At 40.5% G+C, this 12,195-nt stretch overlaps 1 protein-coding gene across 4 annotated transcripts in view; it reads left to right on the top strand.

Annotated features, from left to right (window-relative positions):
* Positions 1-12,195, top strand: part of MAP2K5 (mitogen-activated protein kinase kinase 5) — a 289,315-nt gene that overhangs the window by 202,400 nt on the left and 74,720 nt on the right. For all 4 annotated transcript variants that reach the window (XM_080670938.1, XM_080670940.1, XM_080670939.1 and 1 more), the window contains 2 exons: positions 8,620-8,646; positions 8,956-8,988. In XM_080670938.1, the coding sequence (XP_080527064.1) occupies positions 8,620-8,646; positions 8,956-8,988 (60 nt within the window). The remainder of the gene's footprint in view (positions 1-8,619; positions 8,647-8,955; positions 8,989-12,195) is intronic.

The raw sequence follows: 12,195 nt of genomic DNA, 5'->3' as shown, positions 1-12,195 counted from the left end.
AAAGAAGTAATTCTTTTTCAGTCCAAGATTTATGTACTTCTCTGTTTCTCTCAGTTAAGCCAACTATGTGATATGGCTATCAAAAAGGTGAATGCACTTGTATATTCCACAGCTTTCTACCAAATAGCATATAGTGTCCAGAACAAGGTAATCTAGGCCAGTCAGTCCAAGGTGCGCTCTGGTGTGGATGTAATACTTTATGGCATCACATGCAGAGGAAGGTGAGCGAATGGTGGAGAATGTGAAATCATGCTTGGTGCTTCCAGGCAGCTGGTCCAGGGAGTGAAAAACCCAACTTGGAGTTGCCTCAGCTACACCGGGAATGTATTGAATCGCATGATCAAAAAGCTGTGTATTGCCCTAGCCAGTTTGTCTCAGTAGATAGAGCATCGGCCTGCGGACTGAAGGGTCCCAGGTTCGATTCTGGCCAAGGGCACATGTCTGGGTTGCGGGCTCGATCCCCAATAGGGGGCATGCAGGAGGCAGCCAATCAATGATCCTCTCTTATCATTGATGTTTCTATCTCTCTCTACCCCTTCCTTCCTCTCTGAAATCAATAAAGAAAAAAAAATTTTTTTAAGCCGTGTGTTGCTGAAGTTAGGTAGAACTTGATCCAACAAGTCACCTTTGGCTCTATTCCTAGTAGGCTTTTACCTTCACAGACCAAGAATGGCTGTTGGGATTCCGGGGCAACTTGCTCCCCAGTTTAGTAGGGAAGAGCTTGTCTCTTTTCCCCCCACACAACCAGAGATCTTAGGCTTCAGTTTGATTGGGCCCATTTAACTCCCTGCACCTAGGGGATTGTGATGGTGCTGACTAGTTAAGCCTTGAAGCACCTGCCTCCCCCGTAAGGTGGCGGGTGAAGTCATCATCCCATAAAGCACATAGGGGCTACTTGGGGCAGGGGAATGTTGTTAGTGTCATTGCTAATAGAAGGGGGGAGAATAGAGGGCAGTCAAACATAGCAATGATTATAAGAAGCAAATAGGATGTTCATTCAAGAAAGAAAACATTGTAGAGACATGACAAGCTATCTTCAAATATGTGAAGAGTTGTCATTAGACTTAACCACTATAGCTCCCGACCATGGGCACATCTTAGAGGAAGGCATATTTGGACTCAAAATAAGAAAGAACTTTCTAACAATCTAAGCTACCCTAGATAGAATAATTGGAATCCCACCATTGGATGTCTTCTAGCCAAAGGCAGTATGCCCGTCTGTCAGGAATGTTACAAACCGAATTTCTTCATGGGGCAAGGAATTGGACTACGTGATTTCTAACATTGTTCTAGATTCTATGGCCTGTGAAGGATTTAAGCTAATAGGGATACACTGAGTGTTAACTCCAGAAAAACCCTTTCAGACAGACTCATTTTTTTAAAAAACTTTTGCTGTAGCACATTTATTTGACTGTGAAGAGTGGAACGGTCAACAAGCCTTTCTCTGAAAAAACACCTCCCCCACTCTCGCCATCACACACACATAACTGGTAAACTAGATTTGAAATAAGACCACCTTTTTTTGGAACTAAGAAAAGAAAAGGTTTGATAGAGATGTCTAAAATCTTCTTCGAATGGGAAGTGCTTAATGGATCACTTGTACCATTAGAGAAAAGGTTAATTTTGTAATTCACAGTGATCATTTTGAATGGTGGTTCTAGGCTCCTGCTTTTCGCACAAAACGTGGATTTTAAATATTAAAACTTACATTTGCCCAGAGGATGGTTTCCTGTGGCTCCTGCACACCTGTGTAAAATAGGACATGAGCTACGTCAGTTTTAAATACACAGCGATAGAAGGAGTAGATGGCAGTCGGGTCCCTTTTCCGCTCCCTGACTGCAGACCCAGCGAATGAATCATTCTGCAGACCTTGGTGCTCCCGTGGAGTGTTTCCTGTAAAATGCGTTGTCCTTGAACGCGGGAAGCCACGGAGCCAAGTGATCTAATTTATGGTCCCATCGGAGTGCTGCCCTCCTCTAGGCGTCTTAGAGCCTTTCTCTCCCACCCAGCTGTGTGTTAAGTTCAGGGCTGCCTCATTTTAGCTTTTCAAACCTGGTCACTCCTGAGTGCAGACCCCAGCTGGAGTTTGAGGGTGGGGAGAGAGAAGGCGTCCAAGTGGATCTTAGGATGTGGGAATCACAGTGACTTTCTTATACCCTACCTAGTGAGTGGCTCTCTATTAAATCTTCTTATGACTTATTTATAATTTGAGTCTTTTTTGTTTATTTAAATGTTTCATGACTTAGTTTTTTGTTTTGTACTATAAAAATACACTAATAGTCTCACAGACATGATGAAAACTTGAACAACTTAAGAGGCTGGCCCAGGGAGATAGGATGGCACTAGTGAATTATATATACTTGTTCATTTTGTATTATTAGAAATAAAATATAGTATTCATTTGTTTTGTCTCATAAACAGTATCTTAAAATGCCAAAATTTCCATTTGTAGTTAACCAGAGTAAATTCAGTTCTGTTCCTTTTTCCAAAACAGTTCTTTGTCTGCGAACTCTTACTTTACATTAGTGGTACAAAGCAGTGTGTACTCAGTTTAGTCATGTGGAAGGGATTTTTTTTCCATCTTTTTGAGATCTGGGTACTTTTTTTTTTTTTTTGGCAAGTTATAATGGATTGGAGGTGGTACATTCCTAAGTTTTAGTACCTCGTGCAGTGCCAGGTAAAATGAGGTTGAATCTGGTACCAGTTCTCCCTCAAGTTGGAAAAAAGTCATAGCACCTGAATGGGAGGCTCTTTGAGGAGTCTTTGGGCGCCTCTCTCCTCCCTTCACTATGTAGACGGGAGCCCTGGGCCCAGTGAAGAGAGGGAGCTTCGGAGGCCATGGGACCTGACTGGAATCCCGGGGGTCTTTCTAACTCCAAAGTGCATGCGTTTTCCCACAGGAGGCACCTCCGGAGTCAGCGGTTTCAGGCCAGGTTCTATCTGTGACTGTGGGTACTGCTCCCCTCCGAGCCTCAGTTTCCCTGACAGTAAAAGGAGGAGATTGAACTAGATCAGTGGTCGGCAAACTCATTAGTCAACAGAGCCAAATAGCAATAGTACAACGATTGAATTTCTTTTGAGAGCCAAATTTTTTAAACTTAAACTTCTTCTAACGCCACTTATTCAAAATAGACTCTCCCAGGCCGTGGTATTTTGTGGAAGAGCCACACTCAAGGGGCCAAAGAGCCGCATGTGGCTCGTGAGCCACAGTTTACCGACCACGGAACTAGATTATCTCTGAGGCCTCTTCCATTTCAAATATTCTTTAGGTCATTCTTCCCATTTAGAATATGAAAGTCTCAGTTTACCTTAATTCCTGTTAATATTTAGCTTAATGCATCTGGCTTGAAAGGAGAATCTTTGCAATGTAGCCACAGTTCTTGAAATTTGAAGTTTAAAAAAAAGTAAAGCAGAGTTCAACCTGAGAGTTAGAATGTGATGTCAGTGGCATAACAAATAAAAATGATATTCTTTAAAAATTCCAACCATACGATTTAATTTTATATTTCTTTTTTTTTTCTATTTAAGAGAAAAATAACACAAGCTTGGAAAGCAGTAAATATGTAAAGAGAGAATTTGTCAACTGATATTGGAAGATCTGACCCAGGTCACACATAAATCTCTCAGACAACAGCTGCAGGGCAAGCCATAATTTCAGAGAGTAAAAGAGAAAATGAAAGCTATAGCTGGTGTCTTCTTTAAGTTACATAGGTGGATTCATTTTAGTTTTCTGATTGTGCTTCTGAATATAATGTAAAATGGCTGGTAGTCAAGTCAATGTGTGCACTGTCTGTAAAAAGTACGTCTGCAGATATAGGAGCATAATGGGAGACTTCCAAAGTTGCTTTTTATCCCCAGAGTCAAAGCCCCACAGGCAAACTTTGGCATTGGAAATCTTTCCAGGCTCCTTTTCCAAAGTCTTAAGTCATGTTATGGGAGCTTTTCTAATTGCCATTTATTTGGTCCTTACAAAGAAATACATGATAAATGTTACTGCAGTGACATCCTGATACCTAACTGATACTTTGCCTGGCTGTTATGAAGTCATTCTTCCCTGTTTAACCACATAACGGCCTATCTCACATCACAAAGAGGCATAACTAATTCTTGTTAGTATAACTTGAAATCTTGGATCTAAGGGCTGGCAAAAGAAAAAAGCTATGCCCGGAAGAGGGAAGAGGTTCATCTAATTAGTGTATCAAAGTGCTACTAGTTTTAGAAACTGATTAGCAAAAGGTAAGACTGGAGCAATTACTGTTCTGTTCATTGTCCCAAAATCAGACATAGAAAACTCAACACAAGCAAAATGTATAAGCAAGAAGGTAGACTTGGACAAGTGGGTTATAAACAGCATTTCATATGTTGTGTGGTGCAGGCAATACATCAGCTCTAACAATGTTATTGTGTCCCTCTGAACTCTGCTCCCACAGCTGAGCATTTGGAAGGCAGACCCGGAATAAAGAGAGGCATTCACGAAGCTAACATTTTATACTGAGGACCCTCAGCACCACTTCTAATGTGCTGTTAAAGTGGGGGCTTCACTTTCTCATGAACTGTGTGCCAAAGCAGAGGCAGGGACTGGAGGCTGACTTTGTTTGTATCTGTTTTATGGTTGCTGCGCTGTACTGTAATGTGATTTTGAAAAAGGTAAACAACAAAGAGTTTAGCAGTGAAAAATACGCCTAATATAAATACAGTCGAGTACATAGCAGATCAGAATTTGAAAAATATGACTGTGGCAATAAATTTTCTGGTGGAATTAACAGAGGAACAGAATATAGCCTTTAAGGCAATATATCTGAGGCAGAGAAAGGAGATAATACATCTAACTCTATGGTCTATGTGGCATTCATATAAAGAAAAGCACAGTAGCTTTATTTAATTGAGAAAATGAATCAATTACAATGATGTTGCATCATCAAATTCTTGGGAAATAGAAGATGTAAGTCACCGCATTGTGTAACAGTGTTAAAAAGTAATTGAGTATCTTAAACATTTTGAATCAATTTCAGGTGCTGGCACTGCTACCTTAATACAAAATTTATGAAGATGATTTCCTATAATATGTTACTATCAAAACTGTGTAATAAAACCTAGTAACAATATCTCTCTAAAAATCTGGGCAAAACAGGATCGTTATAAGATCATAGAAAAAGACTTTGATGTTTCTGTTTCTCCCTTTCTTGTAGTAAAGAGCCATCATTAAAATAGTGCAGTTTTGCCCTAACAGGTTTGGCTCAGTGGGTAGAGCGTCGGCCTGCGGACTGAAGGGTCCCAGGTTCGATTCCAGTCAAGGGCATGTACCTTGGTTGCGGGCACATCCCCAGTAGGAGGTGTGCAGGAGGCAGCTGATAGATGTTTCTCTCTCATCGATGTTTCTAACTCTCTATCCCTCTCCCTTACTCTCTGTAAAAAATCAATAAAATATATTTTTAAAAAGTAGTGCAGTTTTAAATTGTCTTAAACCATGCATTAAACCCACAAAATAAGGCAAGGAGGAGGAGACCTTCTCCAAGACAGCTGTTCATAAGGAAATGTCCTCCCTTCCACTCATTTGGTTTCTACCACTCATGTTACTGGGAACACTGTCTCATGATCCATTCTTGAATTCATTTTGAAACATCTCACTTAGAATGTTTGCCGCATGTTTTCCTCAGAGAATGTTGTAATCCCCATGACTGTTGGAAATTTGTGGAAAACATTCTCTTTGAGGTCAAAATGGATTTCTAATTCTTAGCTCATTACAAATAACTTTCCCCTTGGAGTAGATAAATCTTACCAAGAATGGGGGCAGAATGGGGTGTCGATGTGCACTTAAACATATATAAAAGCACAGTTACCTGGGCTTTTCAAGATTTTTTTAAAGGAGGTGTGGCTTGTTACTAAAATCCTTAACCTCTCCAGGGTGGTAGTTAACTGCTTTGTCTTGCTTTTTAATATAAATCTTTACTTGCAGAGCTTTATCCATAAGTTCTCATTGATAGAGAATCAAGGAACAATAATTAAGACAACATTAAGTAGACTAAGACTACACCTAAAACTAATTTATATAATACTGAATGTCAACTGTAATTGAATTTTTTTAAAGTAGACTAAGAGCCAGTTAGCCTGAGACAAAGGTTTCTGGGAATGGTGTTTGGGGAAGGAGGAGGTGATAAGGATAAGGGGGTGATGGTGGGCACCATGTTCAGTCGAGAAATACATAGAAAGGCACTTTTTAAAACACTGAAGCACTAGGTGGAAGGATCTGCTGATCAGCCTTATGGATGCAAAAGAAATGACAACACATAGCTTTTGCCCTTGAGAAGCTTACAGTCTAGTTGAAAAGAACCCACACACCAAAATCGGTACTTTATCAACTTGGCCATGCCCAGTATATAAGCAAATCTAATTGTTTTTAAGCAATACTATGACTGTAGGCAGATGTAATGCAGATTCTGGAGAGAAGAGAGCATTGGAGAAGACCCAGCACAACCACAGCCTGTTCCTGCAGCCCCATCCTCTGAGAGGCCCAGTTACCCAGCATAGAATAGAGATGGTCATTCCTGCCATCCTCAAGGTGGTTGTGCAGATCAAAGAACTTTTTAAAGCATCATTAAGAACATAGGAGGGGCCCTGGCCAGTGTGACTCAGTTGTTTGGAGCATCGTCCAGTACACCAAAAGGTCACAGGTTCAGTTCTCAGCCAGGGTTCAGTCGCATATGAGAGGCAACCAGTCCATGTTTCTCTCCCTCCCTCCCTCCCTCCTTTTTCCCTCTCTTACTCTCTCTAAAACTAATAAACATGTCCTTTGCCATTTGACCCAGTGACCCCACTTCTAGGAATATATCCTAAGACAGTGGTCGGCAAACCGCGGCTCGCGAGCCACATGCGGCTCTTTGGCCCCTTGAGTGTGGCTCTTCCACAAAATACCACGGCCTGGGTGAGTCTATTTTGAAGAAGTGGCGTTAGAAGAAGTTTAAGTTTAAAAAATTTGGCTCTCAAAAGAAATTTCCATCGTTGTACTGTTGATATTTGGCTCTGTTGACTAATAATAAGTTTGCCGACCACTGTCCTAAGAGACCTGAAACACCAGTCAGAAAGAATGTGTTCACCCTGTGTTCATGCAGCACAATTTACAATAGCTAAGATCTGGAAACAGCCCAAGTGCCCATCAGTACATGAGTGGATAAAAAAGCTGTGGTACATTTACACCATGGAATACTACACAGCAGTAAAAAAGGAGGATCTCTTACACTTTTGAGACAGCGTGGAGGGACCTGGAGAGTATTATATTAAGTGAAATAAGCCAGCCAGAGAAAGATAAGTATCACATGATCTCACTCATATGTGGAATCTAATGAACAAAATAAACTGATGCACAAAATAGATCCAGAGACATAGAAGCATGGAACAAACTGGAATCTCAGAGTGAAGGCAGGGGAGGGTGGGTGGGTGGGTGGGAAAAGATCAACCAAGGAATTTGTATGCTTATATGCATAACCCATGGACAGAGACAATAGGTGGTGAAGGCCCAGGGTGTGGGGTGGAGGTGGGCTAGAAGAGGTCAATGAGGGGGGGAAGATGGGGGCTTATGTAATACTTTCAACAATAAAGTTTTTTTTTAAATAAAAATAAACATGCTCTCTGGTGAGGATTAAACAAAATTTTAAAAATACATATGGAGGACTATTACTGTTTTTCCTATATTTTATCAGCTGATTGCAGCTCAGTTATGCCAGCAACCACTGACCCGTCAGTCATTTCATTTTTGAAATTTTCCTTCTTAGGAAATTTAGTATCTGGGACTCCATTTTCATTGAGTTTGTAATAAGAGCAAGCATGGGGAGGGGTCATTAGAGTTTTTAATACTTTAATTACAGTGGATGTTTTATTAATTTGGTGTCATATTTTAGTAACTTCCTAAGAGAGATGGTTTTTCGGTGCTAGATGTGTGAGCAGCCTGCCTTTAGAATGTTGATCAGGACCAGGCATTTCTTCCTTCACTCTACTTTATCTCCTGAAAAGCTGTGTAAAACTTGCATGGATTTGATTTTCCCAGAGAGCATTGCTGCCCTGGAAACGGGCTGAAGGAACTTGGGAAAAGGTGGAGTCTTCACCCTACTCCTGAGTTAGAGACAAATTCTTCAACCACATAATTAAAGTTTTCTTCACAAAATAGGGGATTGTGAGCAAACACTGGCAGGAATCCAAAATTCTAATTTCTGACTATGATTTAATTTCAATTTTAAATAAATCGGTTTTTAATTTAAAAAGAGTGAGCTTCATAACATTAGCAATGATTGCAACATTAAGCCCAGTGTTCACAATCTAGCAATATAAAACATTATTTATATCTGAATCGTAAACAGCCTTTTGAAATGGATTATGGTTTTTCTCCCTATTCTAATACAACCTGGAGGGTACTAAAAAGTGTTGTGTGAAATTAACATTCTGCTGACTTTCGCCTATAAATGAGAAGCGAGCTATTAACATTTGTGTATTTTCATTATGTAAATTGTGTTAACACATGCCCACAAATTGCCACCAGCAATGCAATAATTTTCTCTCAGTGATCATAATGTGTCCAAGTGAGTCATTTTGATTATGACATGCTAATTACATATTGCCTTTTTTCAGATTCAGAAAAACCAGGGATCTTTAATGGTAAGCTTTATGACTTCAGAAAAAAATTCACTTTTCTTTTTCCTGATGGCTGCTCCCTTTGCATGCTTGAATGCCTTGTTTTAAACTTAGCAAATTGCATTTTGAGGAAAATGCAAACCTTTAACTGCCTGTATTAGATTAGGTACCATTAGAAATAATAGGACATCCTGAGCATCAATGTTTTTATAAGAGTTTGCTGTTGTTGATTAATCTTGCTATATTTTATTGCATTAATGATTTTTTCTTTCCACTCCACTGTAAAGATATTGCATTGAGGCTAATACTTTTTCCTCTTCTCTCCCATTGCAGCCTCTCCAGCTTCTACAGTGCATTGTTGATGAGGTGAGGCATCGTCTTATGTGCTTTCACTCCTAAAGTCATTCCTAATGGTGTGGAAAGCTTATATTTTGTTTCCTAATGAAGCACAATGCCCAACATCCTCGGAGCAAGTTGTGTTGTATGGCTCTGAGCTGTGTTACGTGAACTGGCCTTGTCCTGAATCTTGCTCTTCTGATTCTTGCTGAGAATCACTGCCAAAACAGACTGTCCCACAGGCTTGTCCTCGAGGGCATCAGAGGCCCTAAAGACAAAACATGATAATATTAATTTATTCTCTCCCTGGCCAGATGGGGATGGAGCCGGAAATTAAAGTGGTATCATTTTTTCCCATAACAGATATTTGAAGTCATTCAGTAGGCAAGGGTCAGAGTTGAATAGCAAACAGAAGTCGGATAAAATTTCTCTTCCTTGCTTTATTTACCCAAAGCATATCAGAGTGTTCAAAAGCTCTAGGTCAACAGTTCAGCTTTAATTTCCTAATTAGGCATTTTCCCCAGAATATACTACTAACTTGGTGCGCTTTTAACTGGTATGCTCTACCTGTTAAAGAAGCCATCGAGTTTCCCTGTCCCTTTGCCTTCATGGAGTTAATCTGCCTGTATTTCTTTCTCAGTCAACTTTGTCTACTTTTTATTCTGACTTTAAATTCCTTTTTTCTGTGAATTCGCATTCTTACAGTACACAAGGCTCTCAATTAAGAAACATTAACTTTTTTTAAAACTGAGTTTTTCTAGGCTTGGGCTTGCCTACTAGCAATGTTTATTTTTTAACTTTAATTTTACAGTATTTAGAACACTTGTAATGAAGGCGATAAATGAGTCAGATAGGAAAGTTTGAAAGAAAAAAATTGTAATTCATAATTATTCCTCTCAATTAAACATCTGTATAACCAGTTGTGAGATTTGGGAGAAAAAAATAAAGATCCTCCTAGGAAAAACACAAATGCGTACACATATCCCAGTAATAGTAAGAATGGGGCTCTAACATCCTTAATGGTTGCACCAGTCAGTCCATATATCCCCTGCAAGCCATAAGCCATGTTAGTGCAAACATGAAGGCATCGTCCTGAAACAAATGGAGCCCCCATTATCTCAAATATCAGACAGGCCTCCTGGATCTAACAGCTCATCAATATCTTCTGTCATCTTGGATTCCAAAAGCATCCTATCCCCATCAGAATCCTCCCAAATAAACGGATTTTCCTGAGGTTCCCCTCTAGGATTGTTTAGGGATGTGCCCAGGGACTCTTGGTCTGTCCAGTCAGACGCAAAGCCGGCCATGCTTCCTGGGCTCCACTGCTCTTTGTCTGCCAGGCCCCTGGGCATCAGACCGGCCAGGTAAAGAAGTTCTTCACCAATAATATATGTATTGCTGGAGAGTTAATTTGAAGGTTTTCTGCATCAAATGGATATTTTCATTCCTTATTTAAAGTAGCACTGCTCTCAGTGGATAGAGCATCAGCCCACGGACTGAAGGGTCCTGGGTTCAATTCCAGTCAAGGGCACATATGGAAACTTGGAGATTTTACATTGTCTTCACCAAAACAGATATAAGTTGGTCTTGGAGCTGAACTAATGTTCAGTAATAAGAGTATTATGAAAGAATTGGCCAAATGCATCATAGCTTCTAAGGTGCATCATAGCTTCTAAGAAGGAGAGGGTTGATGGGGTCCTTTAATTACTGTGTTTGTCCCATGTTTATCAGATTTCTCACTGCTGTGAGACAGTGTTTCTCAGAGGGTAGTCCAAGGGCCAACTGCACAGATATCTAAGGCTCTTTGTTAAAAATGCAGATTCTTGCACCCAGATCACTGAATTAGACTTTCTAAGGATGGAGCCCAGGATTCTACATTTTTACAAGCTTCCCAGGTAACTCTTTGCACATTGAAGTGTGAGAATCTCTTTCATAATGTCTTTTTAGGGCTAAGACTTCCCCTTTTAGATCCCAGAAGGCAATTAACTATCTTCATTTGCATCTGACTTTTAGGGCTCTTATTCCTGAGTGAATATAACCAGCCAGGATTTGAGCCATTTTACTTCTTGGACATGAGAAATACTCCGTTGTGAAAAGGATAGTCAATAAAAGTGTATACTGTTTTTATTAGAGAAAAGTCAGATAAAAAAAAGTACCACCTTTAGCCCTAGCCAGTTTGTTCAGTGATTAGAATGTCGGCTTATGGACCGAAGGGTCTCAGGTTCAATTCCCAGTCACGGGCACATACCTCAGTTGCAGGCTTGATCCCCGGCCTTGGGTCGGAGCACTTGTGGGAGACAACCAATGGATGTCTCTCTCACATGGATATTTCTCTCTCTCCCCCTTCTCCCTCCCTTCCACTCTCTCTAAAAATCAATGGGAAAATATCCTCAGGTGAGGATTAAAAAAAAAAAAAGTACCACCTTTAAGGGAGCTTAATTCAAACAAGATGGATGTATTTAGAGTCATATACAAAATAGCCAAGAAACCCTAGCTGGTTTGGCTCAGTGGATAGAGCATTGTCCTGTGGACTGAAGGGTCCTGGGTTCGATTCCCATCAAGGGCACAGGCATGGGTTGCGGGCTCAATCCCCACTATGGGGTGTGCAGGAGGCAGCTGATCAATGATACTCACTCATCATTGATGTTTCTATCTCACTCTCTCCCTCTCCCATCCTCTTTGAAATAAATAAAAATATATTTTAAAAAAAACAATAGCTAAGCAAAGCCCAGAGTAACATGCTTCATTATTATGTGGATGCAGCTTGACCTCCTAGCATAGCCTGGCAAAGCATGAAAAAGAAGTAAAGCAAGACCAAGTGGGAAGGAGCCATCCCTGGAGTGTACAGAAGTGAATGTCAGAGCCAATCTGGGAGTCAGGAGGTGGTATCATGGGACAAAGCCAAAGTCAGACACCAGGTGTCCAAATAGATGACACCAAAAGTTAAACAGCCAAAACCGGTTTGGCTCAGTGGATGGAGCGTCAGCCTGCGGACTGAGGGGTCCCGGGTTCGATTCCGGTCAAGGGCATATAACTTGGTTGCGGGCACATCCCCAGTGGGAGGTGTGCAGGAGGCGGCTGGTCGATGTTTCTCTCTCATCGATGTTTCTGACTATCTATCACTCTTCCTTCCTCTCTGTAAAAAATCAATAAAATATATTTTTAAAAAAAAAGTTAAACAGAGGAGTAAGAATCATGAAGATGAATCTTGGGCCATAGAATAGGAACTAGAAGGGT

This window comes from Plecotus auritus, assembly GCF_963455305.1.
Source record: "Plecotus auritus genome assembly, chromosome: 1".
NCBI lineage: Eukaryota > Metazoa > Chordata > Mammalia > Chiroptera > Vespertilionidae > Plecotus > Plecotus auritus.
Note: the sequence above shows the minus strand (reverse complement) of the source record. Positions and strands in the feature narration are given on the sequence as shown.